The sequence below is a fragment of the Sarcophilus harrisii genome, chromosome 1, assembly GCF_902635505.1.
Source record: "Sarcophilus harrisii chromosome 1, mSarHar1.11, whole genome shotgun sequence".
In the NCBI taxonomy this organism is placed as follows: Eukaryota; Metazoa; Chordata; class Mammalia; order Dasyuromorphia; family Dasyuridae; genus Sarcophilus; species Sarcophilus harrisii.
In genome coordinates this window covers 54,172,224-54,194,670 of record NC_045426.1, presented here as the reverse complement: position 1 = coordinate 54,194,670, position 22,447 = coordinate 54,172,224, and the positions used below count along the sequence as shown (strand labels likewise).

The 22,447-nt window shown below is 36.5% G+C and overlaps 1 protein-coding gene across 3 annotated transcripts in view; it reads left to right on the top strand.

The window, feature by feature from the left end:
• Positions 1–22,447, top strand: part of NR2C2 (nuclear receptor subfamily 2 group C member 2) — a 115,228-nt gene that overhangs the window by 46,594 nt on the left and 46,187 nt on the right. For all 3 annotated transcript variants that reach the window (XM_031955697.1, XM_031955691.1, XM_031955706.1), the window contains one exon: positions 20,322–20,432. In XM_031955697.1, the coding sequence (XP_031811557.1) occupies positions 20,322–20,432 (111 nt within the window). The remainder of the gene's footprint in view (positions 1–20,321; positions 20,433–22,447) is intronic.

The window sequence follows — 22,447 nt, the reverse complement described above, 5'->3', positions numbered from 1 at the left end:
TTGCCATAAAACAGATTCTGAATTGGAACACAGCTCTATAAAGAAAGAGTTTGGATGTGAAGAATATTGTCAAAAGTAGTAAACAACAGCATTCGATAATTAATTGGATATATGGGATGAATGTCCACTTGAGTTAGTATGTTGAACCAGGTCATACTGACTAGCAGATTATAAAAAGACCATTGTGAGCATTTTCAAAATTGAAAAATGCTACAAGTCAGGTTTTGGTTTATTGTTTTGTAAAGGGAAGGAGAATGAGCATTTATGTAGTGCCTACTATATATCAGACAAGGTGCTAAGTACTTTACAAATATTTCGTTTGATCATCACAGTAGTCTAATGAGGTAGGTTCTGTTATGCTTATTTAACACTTGAAACTGAGACAAACATATTAAGTGACTTGGCAGGGTCACACAATTCCAGACTCAGCAGTGGAAAAGGTTAAGCTCTATCCTAGGTGTCATCTGATGTCATCTGGTATGTGCTATTAGCATTTTCCTAATTGTATATATACATGTGGAAACAGGCTGAGAGTGGTCCAGTCCCTAGAAACCACAGCCAAGGAGGAAAGAGAGCCCACAGTGGCTAGGAAACCTCAACTTCTCCCAAATTCTGTTAATGAGGAACCCTCCCTTTCCCAGTAGTGACAAGGGTACTGGTCTGAAAAACCCTAGCCTAGAAGATATTGTTGTTATTCTTGTACTTTTTTTTACTCTAGCTAATTTCCCAATTCTTCTCAATTATAATTGTCCTGTATACTTAGGGTTAATCAATTAGACAAATGCATATTGATTATATGGAATTCATTGGACATATAATTCTATTAAACAAGCTCTTATGGAGTCAGAACGTCAACAAAAATACTCCCCTGTAGAAGCCACTATTGGTTGTTGTCCTTTGTTCTCAGGGGTCCAAAATGACCTCACTATGTTAGAGTTGGGTTGCAGCATGTCCGATGTGTCAGATCAATATGAGCTCGGAGTTCTCAGCCACAGGTGGGACATAAACAGTCTCTATGGATGTTTGGGGATAGCTTTTCTAGTTTTGCTCATTTCGTGTTTCCTTTAGGCTAATTCAGTTCTGCTTTGCTCATGGCGCACAGCACCTTCTCTGATGAGGGCACACCATGCTGGACAGTCCTGTGTCAGTGTCTCCCATGTCATACAATCCAAATTGCAGATTTATCTACAGTCAGATTATCTAAATTTCTTGATAGACCTTGAGAGTGTCCTTGTATCGATTTTTCTGACCATCTTGTGAGCACTTTTCCTGTCTGAGTTCTCCATAAAATAATTTTTTTGGCAAGTGTACATTTGGCATTAGAACAATGTGGCCAGTCCAACGGAGTTGTGCTCTCTGCAGAAGAATTGGAATGCTGGGCAGTTTAGTTTGAGAAAGAACCTTAGTGTCTAATACCTTCTTCTGCCAGGTAATTTTCAGTCTGCCCAAAACAATTCAAATTAGGGGTACCTAGGTGAGCCAGTGGATAGAATACTTGTCCTGGAAGGGAGAGGACCTGAGTTCAAACCCAACCTTAGACACTTGACATAGACACCACTGATAAATTGACCAAGGCCCATGGACAACTCATGTGCTATTTTTATGGCCCTGAGCTCTTATAATTTCCTGTGCATATCATGTACTTAAGTCTGTATTCGCTAAAGACAGCTCGGACAGTGAATCTGAAATTATGCTTGGCATGGATTCTGGAGCAGCACAGTCATTGACCCAGGACTGATGCTGACCTTGTGAACCCTCCTCCTACCACTCTCCATACCCTAACACTGCCAGCATTGTCTGGGCTCTGCTCTTCCTCCTAGCCTCTTCTCCTGTTCATTCTTAGTTTGTGCTCTACTTGTACAGACTAATGTGGTCGAGGATGTGTCAGTTTTCTTTTTACTCTCTGGCTGCCTAAGTTCTCTAAGTCAGAAGTGACAATGGGTTGACCTTGATAGGACTGAACTAATAGGTTCAAAATCTATTAGTTAAACCGTATTATTAGATCTCAGTTAGAATATCCTGAGAATCCTTAACATGCTGATCATCTGAATACTCTTCCTCCCTCCCTACTCTACAATGCTCTACTTTCAGAAAAGTGGTTTGTTGTTGAGTTGTTTTGTTTTGTTTTTTGTTTTTTTGAAGTTTTCTATGATACAGTGATCTCTACAGAAAACTCCCATCTAATAAGCACATGTGACTCGTTCTTGAGGCTATTTGTTGCCTTTGGAATAAAATAGAAGCTCCTCTAAGCATTTAAAGGTCATCATGATCTGGGGTTGGCTCACCTTTCTCAGTTTATTACACATTATTCCCCACCTCACTTTATGCTAAATTGATTGGTTTTTGATAATCCTTTTAGATAAGATTTCATCTCTCATGTTCATTTTTTTGAAGTCTCTCCTCCATGCATATACTATATTTCCTTCTTATCTTCACCTTTTGAATCCCTTTCTCTTTTCAAAGCTCACTTCAAGTGCCATATCCTTCATGAGGTCTTTCCTAATTCTCACCTAGTTTCCCTCATGAAATTTCTTTGTTTTACCCTTTATATGTTATAATTATTCTATGCACATATTGTTTCCCTACAGTGGTATATAACCTTCTTAAAAAGGATTTTTTGTCTTTGTATCCTGAAAATTAATATTATTATTAGCATATACTAGGTGCTTAATAATTATTTGTTGATTGGTTTCTTTTTACTAAAGTACCACCCTGTATCCAACATTCTAGCTTTGAAACTAGGTAGACCTAAAGTTTAGTCCTGTCTCTTACATCTACTAGTTCTTTGACCTCAGGCAAGTGACTTACCCTCTCAGTGTTCTAGGAAACTTTCCATGACTAGAAAGATGCAAAGCCAGGTTCAGTCTTCACTAGTAGAGATAGTTCCTTAATGGGAACTTCCTATACTAATATAATTTCAGGATTAAGATTTAAAAAAAAATGTATAGTTCTTTACCTGAACACTGTCTTTTAAAAAGTGTCTCAAAATGATTCTATGATATATTTTTACAGATGGAGAAGCTGAGGCTCAGAGAGACCATGTTGCTTGTTAGACGTAATACTGAATGAAGCCTTTCATTGTCTTATCCAGCTCCTTTATTTTCTATCTAGATAAAAACACTGAACCCAGAAGGTTTAAGTGACTGCTCCAAGTCCTCTTGCTAATTAATTTCATATGAAATTCCAAATCCCAGTTTCTATACACTCCTGTGTATTTTTTGTTAACCTTATTTATACTGCTTCTCTTCTCCTGGGGTTTCTCTGAAAATAAGCCTCAGAGCATGATAATGTCATGTAAACTACTTGCAAAGGTATAGAAACAGTTCAAAGTGTACAAGGCTGGCTATAATTGTATTTAAAAAAGAAAGGCTTAAACTAATATTTTAAAATGCCATAATACAATAAAAAAATGAACAGTTAATATATTTTACAAATCTTATTTTAGGGAATTTTCCCCAAGAAAATGATGTCATAGTCCTTAATTCAGTACTTTAGTACTTTCTCTCCCCATTCAGTTTTTTCAAGTCTAGCATATCTAACTTTTCTAAAATTCTATTCAACTTCTTAACTTCTTGTTTATTTTGCAATTAAATTTATCTAGGTTCTAAGATGGTGAGGTTGAGAAACCCCAGTAGTAGTATAGTTTTACTATTTCCTCTTGTAACTAATTTAACTTCTCCATTAGAAATTTGCATGTTATATCATTGGTGCATATATATATTTAGTAGTAATATCTTCATTGTTTTTGATACCTTTTAGCAAGATGTAGTTTCCTTCCTTATTTCTTTTAATTAGATCTGTTCTTGCTTATGCTTTGTCTGAGATCACAATTGCTATCCCTCCTCTTTTTACTTCAGCTGGAGCATCATAAATTCTACTTTAGTCTTTCATTTTTACTCTGTGTGTATGTGTTTCTCTGCCACAGATGTGTTTCTTGTAAACAACATATTTTAGGATTTGGGTTATTAATCCATTCTATTTTATGAATTATCCCATTCACAGTTATGATTGCTGTGTATGGAAAATCTATCTTATTTTTCCTATTTATGCTTTTTTTTTGTCTCTCTCCTTTTTATTCTGTCCCTCCTCAACAGAGTTTTCCTTCTAACCCAGGGCTGTCTCACTCTGCTCTCCCTTCTCACATTCCTTCCTTGTCTTGTCCCTCCCTCCTCCTACTTAAGGTAAGATACATTTCTAGACAACTGAATGTGTTATTTCCTTTTTTGAGCCAAATCCAGTGAAAGTAAGGTTCAAACAATATTCACTCCTTTCCTTTTTTTCCCCATCTACTCTTCATGTCATATAATTTACCACTTTCTGCCTCTCCCTTTCCTTTCCTCCTAGCACAATTCTCTTTCTCACACCTTAATTTTTTATATTATCTCAACAAAGTCAGTTTATACCCATACCCTCTATATATACTCCTTCTAGTTGATTTTATTATTTGAGATACTCTTCTTTTTTTATTTAAATTTTTAAAACTTTTTACTTTCAAAACATGCACAGATTATTTGACATCATTGACCCTTGCATAGTCTTGTGTTTCAGATTTTCTCCTCCTATCCTCACTCCCTCCCCTAGATGGCAAGCAATCCAATATATGTTAAACATGTTAACATATATGTTAAATCCAATATGTATAAACATATTCATACAATTCTCTTGCTGCACAAGAAAAATCAGATTAAAAAAAAAAAAGAAAGTAAATGAGTAAGAAAACAAAATGCCAGCAAACAACAACAAAAAGAGTGAGAATGTTATTGTGATTCGCATTCAGTTCCCATAGTCCTCTCTCTGGGGGTAGATGACATCAGTCATTTCATTGTTGGAAAGAGTCATGTTCATCAGAATCGATCATCGTATAATCTTGCTATTGCCATGTGCTGCTCATTTCACTCAGCATCAGTTCATGTAAATGTCTCCAGGCCTCTCTAAAGTCATCCTCCTGATCATTTCTTATAGAACAATAATATTCCATAATATTCATATACCACAATTTATTCAGCCATTCTCCCTTTAATGGGCATCCACTCAGTTTCCAGTTTCTTGCCACTACAAAAAGGGCTGCCACAAACATTTCTGCAATTGTGGGTCCTTTTCCTTCCTTTAACATTAAAGAATACTGTTCTTAATGAGTTCCAAATATTATCTTCCTATGTAAGAATGGAAACAGTTTAATATGTTTGGTGGTTTTTTCTTCCCTATTTACCTTTTTATGCTTCTCTTGAATCTTGTATTTGAAAATTAAATTTTCTGTTCAGCTCTGTCCTTTCATCAAGAATGCTTGAAAGTTCCCTATTTCATTGAATGTCCATTTTTTTCTCCTGAAAGATTATCCTCAGTATTGCAGGGTAGTTGATTCTTGGCTGTAATTTAAGCTCCTTTGCCTTCTGGAATATTATGTTCCAAACCTTCCAATCCTTTAAAATAAAAGCTACTAAATCCAATTTAATCCTGACTTGACTTCTTGATATTTGAATTGTTTCTTTGTAGATGCTTGTAGTATTTTCTCCTTGACCTGAGATTTCTAGAATTTGACTATAATAATATTTCTGAAAGTTTTCATTTTAAGGTCATTCTCAGGAGGTGATTGTTGTATTCTTTCAATTACTATTTTACCCTCTGGTTCTAGGATATCAGGGCAATTTTCCTTAATAGTCAAGGCTCTTTTTTTTTGATCATAGCTTTCAGCTAGTCAAGTAATTGTTAAATTATCTTTGGATCTAGTTTCCAGGTCAGTTGTTTTTCTAGCAAGTTATTTTTTTTTCTATTTTTTTCATACTTTTGATTTTGTTTGATTGATTCTTAGTGTCTCATAGTATCATTAGCTTCTATTTGTTCTAATATTTATGGAATTATTTTACCTCCTTTTCCATTTGAACAGTTATTCTTTTTTTTCCCCTGAGGGAATTGGGGTTAAGTATTCGTCTTGCCCAAGGTTACACAGCTACGAAATGTTAAGTGTCTGAAGTCAGATTTGAACTCAGGTCCTTCTGACTTCAATGCTGGTGTTATATCCACTGCACCACCTAGCTGTCCCCATCGAGAATTATTCTTTTTAAGGAATTGTTTTCTTCAGTGAACTTTTGTACCTCCTTTGCCATTTGGCCAATTCTGCTCTTTCTAAGGAATTGGTTTCTTCCATTTTTTGTGCTTCCTTTGCCAAGTTCTTGACTCTTTTTTCCCCCTGATTCTCTAGCTTGTTTTTCCATTTTTTCTTTAACCTCTTTTATTTGATTTTTTGAAATCCTTTTTGAGCTTTTCCAGGAGGACATATTTTGTCTGAAATTCATATTACTCTTTGATGCTCTGCATGTAGGCATTCTGACACTGTTGTCCTCTTCTGAGTTTGTGTTTTTCTCTACCCTGTTGCCATAATAGCTTTCTATAATAAGAATCTTTTTTTTTTTCTTAATTGCTTACCTTCCAGCCTATTTCCTGATTTTTCAAGTTGAGCTCTGCTTCTAGGGTGCAGGGATCATGGTCCCAAACTTTTAGAGCTGGAGGCCAAGGGCCTGGTCATTGACCCTTTGTGCTAGGGCTTCTGGGGTTGGCAGCTCTGCTGTGGCACTAGGAGGACTGGGCCTCTGGCTTGGGGCCACATTATTTTTTCTTGGATAGCTCTAATTTTTAGGAAATTTTCCTTGATTTCAAGTCTAAATGTGCCCTTTTGCAACCTGGGAATTACTCCCACTAGTTGCTCCCAAAAAAGCAACCATCTTCTCTGGTAAGTCTTGCCTTCTTCAGCTTCCTGAGCCCCCCCCTAGTCATTAAGAAAATTCAACCTAACCCTAGAGGAAAGGGAAAAGAAATGAAGAAGAATCACTGGTGTTCATGCTGTCTTTCAGTCATTTTAATCATGCCCGACTCTTTGTGACCCAGTTTGGGGTTTTCCTGGCAAAGATTTACAAACATTGGCCATTTCTGTCTGCAGCTTTTTTTATAGATGAGGAAACACAGGCAGACAGGGTGAAGTGACTTGCTCAGAGTCACACAGCCAGTGAGTGTCTGAGGCCAGATTTAAACCATGGAAGAGAAGTCTTCCTGATTCCAGGCCTGTTGCTCGGTGCACTGTGGCACCATCTAGCTTCCCTGGTTAGCATTTATGTAGTTCTTTAACTTTGTAAGTCATTTTATTTGTTCTTTCCGTAGATAGTCTCAATTATTATCCCCATTTTACAAATTAAGACACTGAGGCAGACAGTGGTCATATGACTTGTCCAGTCACACAGCTAATAAGTAAGGTAGGATTTGAATGAAGATCTTCCTGGCTCCCAAGTCCAGTTCTCTATACACTGCACCACCTAGCAACACATCATGGCCACATTGGGATAAGTATCCTTGATGTGGATGCACTGTGCTAAGTACTTTATAGATATTATCTTTTTGATCCTCCCAACAATCCTGGGAGGTGGGTGCTCTTATGATTCCCATTTTACAGTTGAGGAAACTCTGTTGCACCACTAGTTGTATAGACCACCCATGGAGCTTGGATAAATATATGTACAGAATTGGGGAGCTGGGGCCAGAACTGGACAGGAAGAGAGACCGAGTTGGATTATCTTCATAGAGTTAGTTATCTTAATAACTCTGTGCTTCCTGAGATATGAGACCTGTTTTTTAACACTGTTGAGTCTTATAATGGAGTTATATTACTGGGTATCTTGGAATAACTCAGCCTCTGAATAAATGAAGCTGTCATACAAAGTACAATGGAGAGGCTCATGGTGGGCATAAACAAACATTACAAATGGGAAATTGTCCTGGAGAAGCATTATAAAGGATGTCATCAAAGCATCAAAGCCATCTTTCTTATTGGGTATGTAAGAAAGATAGACCAGTCATATTGTGCAAGTGAGGAAGAATCAGTGAATACTCTATTAAAATCTACACAACGTGAAAAGAACAGGAAGAAAGCCCCTAGAATGCTGGATGGAACTTTTTTGATAGATTCATAGGAAGATAATGGAGATGAGTCACATTAAATGAGTATGTGAGTTGAAATCTCTTAAGCATCAGTGGAACACAGTTGGTCTTGTTGGGAGGTGTTACTAATATCATTGTGACCACAGACCACAGATCCATAGGCTTATTGGTCTAAGGATAAACTTTCCAACAGAGCTTCCCAGAACTGAAATGGGCTGCCCAAAAAGGAGTGGTTCTCTAGTTCCCCTGACTAGAGACGACTTGGGATTTGTTTAGATGGAATTCTAGTCCCGGCATAGATTGAACTAAATGGCCTCAGAGATTCTGAATACCCATATCAATGAAGTCATGGATCCATCATCAAAGTAATAATACTCAAAAGAAGCCTGAGATCTTAATGGTACTAAATAAAAGTAGAACATTCTCTCCCTAAGGGGGAAAAAAAAGGAAATATAACCTTCCCTCCTTTTGACAGGGCTTTACAGTTTTCTTTGAAAATAAAGGAAAAAAAGATTTCAAATAACATTTGTACTTTGAAACATTTTATATACAAATTAAAACACTTTGATACCAACACTTTTTCTCCCTGTCTTCACCTCCCCCCCCCCCTTTTTTTTTCATCTAAAAGATTGTATTAGTAAATTGTAAATATTTACATCTCACAGCATTGGCATGCAATCTTCTCTCTTTCCATCAAGTGATGATAATGTAGACTACATGCAGAAAATTTAGGGCTTTTATTCTTTCCCATTCCCAATCCCAAGGGTCATATTGCTTTCATCTCTTTATCTTTAAACCATACAAAATGACATATATCTAAAGCCCCTCGATGTATCCAAGCATAATTCTAAATATCTGTGGGGGGGGGGTTCATTTAATTTTATAATTTTCCAAAACTCACTGTGATGAACGATATTTTTTCATAATATTAAGGCAAATAGTCACACACACACCCTTTTCAGGAGAAGGCTGATATTCATTGGGTAAGAGAAAGGCCACTGCTCTGGGAGCCTAGGAATCTTGCTTCCAACTTTGACTCTGCCGTGACTTGGTGTGTGACATGTTACTCTTGTCCTGGGTCCGTGTATGTGTGTGCGCGTGCAAGTACCTGTGTCTGTGCGCATGTCTGTGTTGGAGGATTATTGTAATCTGATCTCTGAAGTCATTTTCTGCTCTCCCATTCTGTAATTCTCCATATAGGTGGCTCTGTTTTTGTGACTTCATCTTTGAAAAGGATTTGGGATTTGTAAGGGACCCTGTTTCTTTAAATCCATTAGCTTAATGAACTATTCAAATAAAGATGCACTGAGGGGAGTATGGTGACTCTGTTTCTTCCTTATTGTGTCCCAGAATAATGAAGAGCTAGTCAGAGCCTCCCTAGGATAGCCTTCTGTTTTCCACCTTCTCCGTGCCAAGAAGGGCTGCTGTCTGAGGGATGTCTATTCGGGTAGAGGCAGGAGGGCAGGTGAGGAGCAGAGGCTTGCCAGAAGAGCTGCTCCTCCAGAAGAAATTAATCGCATTATTAGACAAACTGCTCCAGCAGCTGGCCAACAAGCAGGAGCCCGGCAGGCAGCTCTGCCTCCTTGGTTACAAGGCATAGTGCACTTGACCTTCAGACGAGCAGGGTCACTCAAAGGGCAATTTTTAAAAATCCTCTCTCAATTCTGGGACTGGAATTGCCCTCCTAGAGCTTATATTCAAATGCCTTTGAATGTACTAAAAACAAAAACAAAAAACCTCACTACTTTTTTGAGTGGATTGGTTTGGTTTAAGAGGTTGCTGAAGAAAAATGTAAATAAAGCTGCAGGAAGAATTTAACACTGTGAGTATTGGAGTTTTATAGTGTATAGCTTTATAGCTGCTCCTGGAAGCAAACAATATAGGGGTTTTTGAAGCAGATTCTCTTTCTTTTTTGAGGTAGAATGGGATTTGCTGCTTTTTCTTAAGGGGACAGTATCAAGAAAGCAATATTTTCAATGAGTACACATTTCAAAGAAATATTAAGTATGTTTTAAATGATGTAGCCTTAAGATTTATTAGGAGGTCCATTTTTTCTTATTGCCTTACCAAGTTATTTCTAATTAAAGCTGTGTGTTTGTATGACCAAAGTAGAATTGAGCCTCAGCTTAGGAATGAAAGTTTTATTTTTAAAAATCTACTATCAGCCTTTAGTCTACCCAGTTGCAACAGATACAAGTGAATATTAAAGGTTTTCTTTTTGAATTAGAAAAAAATTTACTCTTAGAGATACAGAACCCTTCTCATTAGGCTTCATCCCATTAGGGGCACCCATCTGAATGTTCCTTGATGGCTGTGACCACTTAAGTTCTCTGCAGGCAAGTTGGCTGGATTTTGTTTTTTTCCTTAACCTAGGTCATTTTCTAAAAAATGTCTCCTCTCCCATTTTATTGTAAAGAAAAGCAAATCTCAATCTGTACCACTGTGTCTGAAATTTAAAAAATAATGCAACCTGTACTTACTGGATTTGTGTTATTTTTCCAGTTCATATTAGAAATAGTCTCACCTGAAACAAATTAGATTTTATACCTTATAATCTTTTAGGTGAGAGTGATCTGCATTTTCCTGTTTCCTCTAAGATGCAAATTGTGGCTTGGAAAGTTTAGTTTTTTCCTCTATTGACCTTTCACTGTAACTGGAGTTTAATTCTCTACCAACCTCAGTATGATAGGAAGTTATAGTATATGCTAGTTTAACTATTGCATATGTTTCCAACTTGAAAAAATTAACCCCACTGAGGCACTTAAGTCATTCTTTCAGTCTGGAATATTATAAAGAGCATAAGTCTGTTGCTGGGGGGAAGTGAGTCTGGGGGCTATTAGAGTGTTTGGGCCTTACACACAGGCCAATGTAATGATGTGTTCTGCCACAGAATCTGAGTATCACCATCTTTCTATGAACCCATGAGCTGAAAAACAAAAAAGGCATTGTTACAGGCAAAGCACATAATTACATATTTGGGAACTAACATGGTTTTAATAATGAAAGTTTTATAGGCTTGATGTGATGGGCTTTTCCCTTTTTTGCCCATCTATGAAGAAAATATAGATATAAACATAAATAGTACAAAAATCTTTTCCTAAACATTTCTTTTGAAAAGTGAAAAGCAGTATTTTTTATTCCATTCTTCCCCAGTTAAATGCTAGTAGGTATATCTTTCCTATAATTAGTACTAAGAAATATAAACAGTGGTTTGAAATTTACAAGGTTCTTTCCTCACAATAATTCTGTGAGGTAAGTAGTGCTAATATTAATATTCCCATTTTTAAAATGAGGACACTAAGAAAGTAATGAACTTACCCAGGGCTAATCATAGAGTTAGTGACAACACCCAATCTTTCCACCAAATCTCCTGATTCTAGATCCTTTCCACTTTTTTCACTTCAGCTCTTTCTACAGTACACTATGCCACAATATGCCCTGACTTTTAGTAAGTGGATTTTCTTGAACAAAGGGAGTCTAAGAATTTTATTAAGTAAGATCTTTTATTAAATAACTTACATATTAAATATTTGTATTTTGTGCAAACTATTTGATTATGTTACTTAAGTAAAATAATGTATACTTAAATCTACAATAGCATTTTGTTTTTCAAAGACTTTTCATAACTATTTTCTGTGATAATCTTATGAAGTAAATAGAGTGAATGGCAGAACCCCCATTTTCAAGATAAGAGATTTGAAGCCCCCCAAAAGTAATTTGCCCAAGATCACAAAACTACTAAGCATCAAGGCCGACTCCAAGGCCTAGGAGTCCTACCTCATTTATATGACCAATGCCAACTTTGCCAATATAGTATGGTGAGAGGGACACCTAGGAAGACTTATGTGCACATATGTCTTCTCTGTCTTCTTTTACTGATGCTAGGAAATTTTATTTTATTTTTAAAAATTTGTTTAGAGTATCATTCTTTTTTTTAATAGCTTTTTTTTTTTTTATTTACAAGTTATATGCATGGATAATTTTACAGCATTGACAACTGCCAAAACTTTTGTTCCAATTTTTCCCCTCCTTCCCCCACCCCCTCCCCCAGATGGCAGGTTGACCAATACATGTTAAATATGTTAAAGTATAAATTAAATACAATATAAGTATACGTGTCCAAACAGTTATTTTGCTGTACAAAAAGAATTGGACTTTGAAATAGTGTACTATCAGCCTGTGAAGGAAATCAAAAATGCAGGTGGACAAAAATATAGGGATTGGGAATTCTATGTAATGGTTCATAGTCATCTCCCAGAGTTCTTTCACTGGGTGTAGCTGGTTCAATTCATTACTGCTCTATTGGAACTGATTTGATTCATCTCATTGCTGGAGATGGCCATGTCTATCAGAATTGATCATCATATAGTAATGTTGTTGAAGTATATAATGATCTCCTGGTCCTGCTCATTTCACTCAGCAGCTAGGAAGTTTTATATTGAATGTTTATTCCTCTGGATTAAGGTTTAGTTCTCAGATTGTGAATAGGAGTGAACAGAATGTTGAACTAGAGTTCAGGAAGACTTGACTTGAATCCCATCTCTGATATTTTCTGATTTTGTGACCCTGGGGAAGTGATTTAATTTCTCTAGGTCTCAATTTTCTCATCTGTACTATTAAGGTGGTAAACTATGAAAACTCTCAAGTCTATCAAAGCTCTTATTTTATGATCCTACAAATCCTTGGGAAGGGTAATAGATATTGAGCAGGTATCAAAATCTCTAATGTAACACAACTTATTTCGGAGGTAATGGTTGTTCAGTTGTTTTGGTTATATCTGACTTTTCATAACCCCATTTGGGATTTTCTTGGCAAAGATACTGGAGTGGTTTGCTTATTTTACAGATAGGGAACTGAGGCAAACTAGATTAAATGACTTGTCCAACATTGCATAGCTAAGTGTCTAAGGGCAGATGTGAACCTGGAACTTCCTGACTCCAGGCTTGGCTCTCTATCCACTGTACCATGTAACTGCCCCAGCTAATAGAGAGTTAAAAGTGATTTCAGATCCTCTAGTATAACCCCTTTATTTTACATGTGACCCACCTTTGCCCCCAACAGCAGAAAGTAGCTTTAAATAGATAGAATGTGAGGGCAGAGAGCATAATGACCCTGGAGGGAAGGAAGACATAGGTCACAGAAAGGAGGATTTGGGAATTAGAGTAGAGACACATGAGGAGCAGTGAACTGACTATAGAAGACATCTTCACAAAGTCTTTTCTTATAGGTATAAGAGAATAGTGAGTAATCTGGACCTGTGATTTCATTGGTATTGAAAATTCCCCTTGTAGCCCCTCTCCCTCTGCACATATCAGCAGTCTTTGCTGACTTTGAATCTTAGGGTCTTGCTTGGGGGGGGGGGGTGACTAAGAGGTAAAGAGGTCTATATCAGTGAGGATATTTATTTATATATATTTTATCATATATATATCATGTGTGTGTATGGGTGTATGGATCATTGCAAAAATGTACTCTCTCTTACCAAGACCACTAAGGTATCTCACCCCAAAAGTTTACTTTGCCAGCCTTGAATTGACTTCTCTTCCAAAATTTAGTGGATTAAATTCACATGGATTATATGGAGAACATATTTTTCTATCAGCCCCTAAGACTAAAAGAGAGTTTTTAATTAATATTTATGTTTACCCTATTCCAGGACCCTTTTCATTTACAGGCAATGTGGTATTATAGAAAGTATGCTGGGTATAGAATGCGAAACTGGGTTGAATAAACAATTCTGGCTTTTACTTTGCTTAAGAATTTGAATGAACCACTTAACAAGCTGATCTTAGCCTCAGTTTTCTCCCCTGTAAAAATTAGGGAGTTGAATTACATATAAAGTTCTTTCATCCTAAACTCACAGTTTTCCAAAGATCTTCATAAAAAGATATCCTGTTAGCTAACTTGGACCCATCTCAGTATTTAATAGCTATCAATTTTTCAGTGGCTATTTTACCTTCTGGTTCCGGGGCATCAGGACAGTTTGCCTTGATGATTTCTTGAAAGATGTCATCTGGGCTCTTTTTTTCATCATGGCTTTCAGGTAGTCCAATAATTCTTAGATTGTCTCTCCTGGATCTATTGTTTCAGGTCAGTTCACTTTTCGGTGAGGTATTTTACATTTTCTTCTATTTTTTTTTTTTTTCATTTTTAAAAATTTTGTTTGACTAATTCTGGATAACTCATTGAGTCATTCACTTCTATTTGTCCAATTCTAATTTTTAGTGAGTTGTTGTTTTCAGTTAGTTTTTTTTTTTTTTTTTAACCTCCTTTTGCATTTGGTCAATTTTACTTTTAAAGGAGTTGTTTTGTTCAGTGGAATTTTTTTTCCATTTTGCCAATTCTGGTTTTTAAGGAATTGTTTTTCCATTTCACCAATTTTTTTTTAAGAAGTTGTTTTCTTCAGTATATATGTTCTCATTTTTCCAAATTTATTTTTTAAGAAGTTGTTTTCGTCAGTATGTATTTTTTCTATTCTGCCAAAGAATTGCTCTCCAGTCAATTTCTGTGCTTCTTTTTCCAAGGTGTTGACTATTTCCCCCAAACTTTCATAATTCTCTTGTATAGCTCTCATTTCTTTTCACCATTTTTCTTCTTTTTCTTTTATAAGATCTTTTTTGAACTCTTTGAAGAGAGCCTTTTGAGCTTGAGACAAATTCATAATCTGCTTTGAAGCTTCACCTTGGGTTTAGTGTCCTCTTCTGGGTTTATATTCTGTGCTTCCCTCTCTCTATAGTAGCTCTTTATGGTCAGAGGTCCTTTTTGCTTTTTTTCTCACTTTTAAAGTTTGAAGTATGCTCCTAGGGTATTGGGGAAATTGTCCTGAACTTCTTCTTCAGGGTGGTTACTAACTTCCCTACTGTACTTGGTGGGCCTGGCCACATTTTGCCGGATTTCAGAGGCTCACTATTTGCCTTTTGTAGTTGTGTTGGAGGTCTCACAGCTGGTCTGGTGATCCACTGGCCTTCTGAAGCAGGACAGAGTAGCCAGTGCTGCTGTAATTTGGCTAATTCCCTGCACAGAGTCTCTATGCCTTGGGTCTCCTCCCACTTCACCTGTGCTGGACTGCATTCTCCCCTGCTCAGGTGAGACAGACCTTTCCTGAAGTCCTTCTAAGATATTTTAAAGTGGGAAAATTACTATATTCCAACTGTTTGTGGATCCTGTCACTCCAAAATCCATTATGAGACTTGATCTGGTGTTGATTTGAGGGAAAGAAGGAAGAGCTCAGGCAATATTCTGTCTACTCTCAATCCTCCCAGTCTAATTGGAACTAGCAAGGAGCCATCTCTCATGAGTCAGCATTTACCCACAATGCCTTGGAGGTTTTTGTTGAGGTTTTTTGGTGATTTTTTTTTCTTTTATCGGTATCTTCGTAATGGAACATTCTCTGCTCATGATATGTATTGCAGATCCTCCATGCCTGCCCGTCTGGGTCATGTTTGTCTATATTCTTCTCTTAGGTATCATGGGGCACCACCAGAGATTCTGGGGCTCCTTCCCTTGTATTCTCTCTACATTAGAAAGATGCCAGTGGAGCCCTTCTCTTTCCTTCTTGCCACATGACTGCCCGTTTCTTAGATGTCTTTTACAACACTTTTTACACAAGTTATTTATGATGTAATGTACCCTGCTCACACCTACCATTTATTTGCCTCTCCATTGAATAGATATTGTAAATAGAGTAATCACATTTTAGAGCTCAAAGATCATGTAGGTAGTTTGAATCAATAGAAAGTAGACTGGGTTTGGAGTCAGAGGAATGAGTGTGCAGGGGATCTTATCTGGCCCAGAGAAAATCACTGAATTTCTTTGGGCTTCAGTTTCCTCAGCTATAAGATGGAAAAGTTGATGAGATGACCTTGAAGGTCCCTTCTAGTTCCTAAATCTGAGGATCATGAGTGTTATCCCAGTCTTGGCATTTGAAAAGAATCAGGCTGATGGAATCATTTGCCTGAGACCACACAGTCGGTGAGTGACTGAGCTGTTAGCAAATCCTACTTACCCTACCCAGTTGTCTCTCTAGCCCACCACTGTTCATCAGTAAGGTGACTATTGATCATGCCAAATTAGTAACCCTTTCAGCTTAGAGACCTGAAAATATTCATTTCCAGGGAAATTCCAAGGAAAATAGCAAAAAAAAAAAAAAAAAAAAAAAAAAAAGCAAATAACCTAATTTAATCGGAGGGGGAGGGGACCTGGCAAGGTAATTTTTCAAAATTGGATTCTGGGATTATAGATTTAGAATCCAAAGGAATCCCAGTAGCCTAAAGGAAAACTAGTATGGTTTCCCTGTCATTTAGTTGGTGTAAATTTAACAGGCATTTATGGAAAGTCAAAAGGAAAGCATCCCCTTACTTTCAAAAGTTTACATTTTATTTGGGAAGAGACAGAAATAAGGGTATATAGATTAGATATGCTTATATACAGAATAAAAACAAAACATCAGGGCAGGAGGCAGCATAGGGAAGAGAGGTATGCAGAATGCCAACAATTACAGGAATGGGTAAAGGCCTCTTATTAAGAGGTACCACCTACACTGAACTTGGAAGAAAGCTAGAAATCTTTTGAGGGAGGTAAGGTAGAAAGCTTTCCATGCCCAGTGAGGAGAGGGCAAAGGCACAGAGATGAAAAATAGAAACTACATATACAAGAAAAATAAGTTGGCCCCACTCACTTGAAATGTGAAATGTGAGGAGTAGTAAACAGACAATCTGCAAACAGAGGCTGGAGTCACACTGAAGTGGTTCAAATGATAGGGTGTTTTTTTTCTAAAGGCAAATTCTAAACTGAAGCTCCTTGAGTAGTTGAGTGACTTTAGAAGTATTACTTTGGAAGATGGATTGGAAGACAACAGGGCTTGAGGTCTTTTCAGGAAGTTATTGTAATGGTCCAGCTGAAATGGCTATGTGAGACAAGGGAATGGATGAGAGAGAAGTCATGGAGGTAGGTAGAATTTTGCACCCAGTTCAGGAGGTTAGGAGGGTAATGAGAGTGAGTGAAAAATCTGACAAATTTAAGGGAGAAAGAAACCTGGGTGACCAGAAGGATAGTTGACAGAAAGAAGGAAACCTGGAAAAAGAATGGGCTTGGGGAGAAATGTATGTGCAACAGACCAGTTTATCTCCCCCCCCCCAATTTAATTGTATTTTATTTTTTTTAATTACATGTAAAGAGAGTTTTCAACAATTACTTTTGTAAGATTTTGAATTCCAATTTTTTTTCCTTCTTCCTTTCCTTCCCATCTCCCTCCCCAAGACAGCAATTTGATATAGGTTTATATATTTGTGTGTGTGTGTGTGTGTGTGTGTGTAATCATTTTAAGCATATTTCAATATTAATTATGTTTTGAAAGAAAAAAGGAAAATCACAAGAAAGAAGAAACAAAAACAAAAAAAGATGAAAATAGTATGCTTTGATCAACATTCAGTCTCTATAGTTATTTCTCCGGATACAGATGGCATTTTCCATCTCAAGAATGTCTTGCATTACTGTATTTCTGAGAAGAGTTAAGTCCATCATAGTTGATCTTACAGTCTTGCTGCTACTATATACAGTGTTCTCCTGGTTGGGCTCATTTCACTTAGCATCAATTCCTATAAGTTTCTCCAGGCCTCTCTGAAATAATCCTGTTGATTATTTCTTATAGAATATACAACTTACTCAACCATTCCCCACTGATAAGCATCCACTCAGTTCCCACTTTCTTGCCATTACAAAGAGGGCTGCCACAAACATTTTTGCACATATGGGTCCTTTTTCCTCCTTTATGATCTCTTTGGGACACAGGCCCAGGAGTGGCGCTGCTGGATCAAAGGCTGTTCCCAGTTTGGTAGCCTTTTGAGCATAGCAGCAGACCAGTTTTAGACACTTTTACAATTCAGACAAAACAAACTGCTTCCCAGTGTGGCTCCCACTTATCTTTCCATACTTTCTTCATATTACATTCCTTCACATAGCCTACATTCTAGCCAGAATGACCCATTTGTTCCCATCTCCTGCCTCCTTTCTTGCCTTTGAAGAGACATACCACTCTGCTAAGAATGCCTTCTTACCCCACCTCATTTGAAATTTCTAGGTGAATTCAAAAGCCCCCAAACACTGTTTTCTTCATAGTGTTTGTTGATTCCTATACTTATTAGCACTTTCCTACCCTAATACTCCCCCCATAATTTTCTGTTTACTTTGTATGTTATATTTAATAAACTATGTTCATGTTGCACACAACAGAATTGTAAGCTCTTTGCAAACAGAGACCACCTCTATATGCCCCAGCATGTGCTTATTGAATTGAACTGAAATATTTTTAGGGAAATCTTGATTTTTATCCCTAGCTCAGCAGCTACTCAAGCATCATAATGGGCACTTGGTAAATACTGCTTTATTGATTTACAAGTCTGATTGTGTGAAGATGACAGTTTAAACCAGAAATTTTGCACACAATTCCAAATCATCTTGGCATTTTATATGAGTCAAAAGCTACCTGATTGATTTGCAAAGTAGCAATAGCTTCATTCAAAAACACAATTTTAAATAGGGTTTATTAAGTGTTTTGTCAGGAAGACATTCATATTTTATTACTTATTAGAAATATAGCTAGCAAAAATTCAAATTCATGAATAGAGAAAGATATTGAGGATTATATTTTAATTCTAATTGTAATGTGATTTCGCTTAAAAAATTGTCATAGGAATCAATTTAAACAAATATTCATTAAAAATAATAGCAGGTGTTTATATAACATTTTAAAGTGCAAAGCCTTTAAAAAGATTATTTCATAATTCCCATAACAAACCCATTGTTATAGACAATACAAGAATTATTAGCCTCATCTTTCATATGGAGAAACTGAGACTCAGAGGCCATGGGCAGGAGTAAAATTTGAACTTTGATCTCTTCTCACTCCAAGTCCAATACTATCCACTCTCCTCCCCATTCCAATTCATTGTCTTCTTGTTTGCTATAGTGATTTTTCCCAAAGCATAAATCTAACAATCTTACTCAATAAACTTCAAGGGCCCTGTTGCCTTTAGGACTAAATATAAATAGAAGTTCTGTTTGACTTTTAAGTCCCTGCTCAAGTTGGCTCCAACTTAACTTTACAGTCATGTTGAACATCACTTCCCTTCTGGTGCTACCATCTAGCCAGACTGATCATACTCTACTTACCATATATCTTTGCTCTCTTTGCTTTAGCTGTACCTGGTACCTTTAATGCACTGTCTCCTCCCTTGTGTAGGTCAGAATCCTTTACTTCCATCTATCCTCAACTCCAATGCCTCTTTTTACAGAGAGCCTTCTTCCCTGGTACTCCCAGATTATTAGTGCCAGCCTCCTCTCCCAAAAAAAAAAACCCACACCATGCCCACTAATTACTTCATATTTATTTTGTACATACTTAAATATGTATATGTTGTCTCCCTTGATGAAATAGGAGTATCTAGTAGTCAAAGCCCATTGCATTTTTGTCTTTGTATCCTCAGTGCCCAAATAGTACCTGGCAGACCATGGATACTTAATCATTTCTTGTAAAGTGATTGACTTATGTGTATGGCACATACTGGGCCTGGAAAATGGAACACTCATAAGACCCATGAATTGAAGAGTCTATTGTCCAATGAAGAGTGATGTGGTATAAAACAACACAATGTGATGATGTCATGAGAGAGATAGTATGTGGGAAACCTAGAAAAGGAGGTTCCTCTAGTTTAATGGATGCTGTCATTGGTTGCCTGCTAATCATCCACAGGAAAATTTATACTTTATCTGTAGATTGGTTTTCCACGAAGCCTCCAGACTTCTCTGTGATTGATTGCCACAAGTCATCCACATGGAGCAGCTCTTGATTTATGTGCGAGCATCTGTTTAGTATTTTAAATGTCAAATTCACTTTACCTTACCATACCAAACTGTTTACATCCTTCATGTCAAATCAGCAACCTCTGAATGAGCAGCCTACCATCTCTACTTGTCTATCAAAAATTGGTGAGAAAATTAGGTGACTATTTCTGAAAAATTCTTTCTTTACCTTTGTTCTGATATTAGATGAAAGAGGCACTGTTCTGTTTCTCATTCCTAAATTTTAAAGCAATCCAATTGTTTTGTTTTGAGATCATGTTTTTTGGTAACAAACCTGTGTTCTAATTCTGTGTGCTGAATCCTAACCAGTTTGAAATGCATAAGCATTTATCTTCAATATAATCTGATGGGCTTTAAATATTTCCTGCTGTATGTGTAATGAATATTTGTTTTGAAAGGACTACCCTTTAAAAGGATGGAGAAATGGCACACTGTTCATGGCAAAAACGAAATCCTTTTAAATGTATTATCCTTCTTGTTTGAGTCTCCTGTTTCACTGTTCACACAAAGTGAAACTACTTTTTGGTTTTTAACAGGTACAGACTGTGCAGACATCACTTTCTGAATCTCCAGTAATGACCAGCCCCTCACAGCGCATCCAGATAATCTCTACAGACTCTTCAGTTGCTTCACCACAACGCATTCAGGTAATTCACTTCTTTTTATAGCCTGGGGTAATCTTTCCCTTTTAGTGCCTCTCTATATACTAGAATCTTCTCTAGATGTAACCCAAGGCTAAAGATTTGACCAGATTATTCCATTCTTAGTGATCAAGAACAGTACAACCTCATAATTCAAACTATAAGGAAGATGTCTTTTTTTATTTTAAATTTTTGAATCATTTATTATCTTTTTCTTCCATACCTCATCCCTTTCCCCTCCACCTTCCATTGAACATTATTTTTAAAAGAGAAATTTTACATTGCCCATGATCAAAATTATATATCTTATTCTGTATCATATATCCTTTCTGACCAAAGTTAGATGACTCTCTATCTCCAGTCTTCAGGACTCAAGTATTATCATTTCATTGATAAGAATTTTAATCTCTCAGAGTTGATTTTTCTCTATGATGTTTGTGTTCATTGTATAAATTATTCTCCTACTTCGTCTTACTTCACTCCACATCAGTCCATAGATACTTTCCCATTTGCCTCTAAAACTGTCAATTTCATCATTTTTTATGGCACAATAACATTCAATTACAATGTAATAATTATATTAATAAAATATATTTGTTTAGTAATTCTACAGTAGGCAGGCATCCCCTTGAGATGCAATGTTTTTGCTACTACAAAAAGAGCTGCTATAAATATTTAACTATGTATAGGTTCTTTTCCTATTTCTTTGACCTCTTTAGGATATAGGCCCACTAGTGATATTGCTGGGTCAGAATAGGGGCAGTTTAGTGACCTTTGGGGCATGATTCCAAATTGCTTTGTGAAATGACTGAGAGCCATTCATGGTGCAGCAGTGTGTCTCTTTTCTTATAGCTTCTAACATTTATTATTTTCTGCTTTTATAATATTTGCATGGCTTTTGAGACAAAATCTCATAACTAGTTTTTTGCCTTTTTCTAATTATTGATGATTTAGAGCATTTTTTCATATGGTTGTGGATAGCTTGATTTCTTCATCTGAAAACTGTTCATGTCTTTTGTCTATCTATTGGAGAATGGTTGTTAGTCTTATTAAATCATCCCTTTTATATCTTGGATATGGGACCTTTATCAGAGAAACTTGCCACAAAAATTTGTTTTCCTTTTACTTATTTCCAAAGAGGAAGTTTTTTCAAAATTCTAACTGAAAGTTAAAATATTTTATAATGTGGACTTTTCAGAGTAAAATATTTTTTGTTATATATTGATATCAATTTGAAGAGGGATGGCAAGTGATGTATCACTGAATTCTTTTTCTTCTTGATTCTGTGACATTTTTCTGTCAGTAGCCTAAATATAAAGAAAGTATACTTATCAGATTTTAAGATACCTCAAAGTTAGGAGGAATAGTTAATATATTGAAACACAGAATCAGAATTTAAATTGTTTTCATTAAAGTAGAATGATGATCTCAAACCAATAAATTAAATGTTAACTTGGATAAATGTGAAGTTCAGAAATATATAGTTTGGGGAAAATCTGCCTGGATAGAAATTCATGAAAAAAGACTGAAGGAGTTTTCGTTAACTTCCAACTTTATGTGAGCCACAAGTGTGCTCATTTGCAAAGAAAGTTGATATAATCTTGGGCTGAATTAATAAAAATATGGTCTCCAGATTAAGGGAAATAGTACTCCTATTGTTTTCTTTGCTGGCTAAATTGCATCTGGAGTATAATGTTCATTTCTGGCCCACATTTCAAGAAGGACTTTGGCAAACTAGGCTATAACTGAAGGAGAATGACCATGATGTTAAAGAATCTGTAAAACGTTGTTTTACAGGATCTGGGTTTGTTTATTCCAGAGAAAATAAAACTAAGGAGAGCAGGGTGGTCATCTTCACATCATAAAATTGTGACCTTTCAGAACTAGAAGGGAAGTCAGAGGCCAAATGGCCTTGCCTCTACCCATAAATACTCTCAAGGCTGGCAGAGAGGGCACAGCAACTTATCAGTGCTACAGCGAGCAACTGTAACAAAGGGCACAAGTGGGGTTTGAAGGGAAGA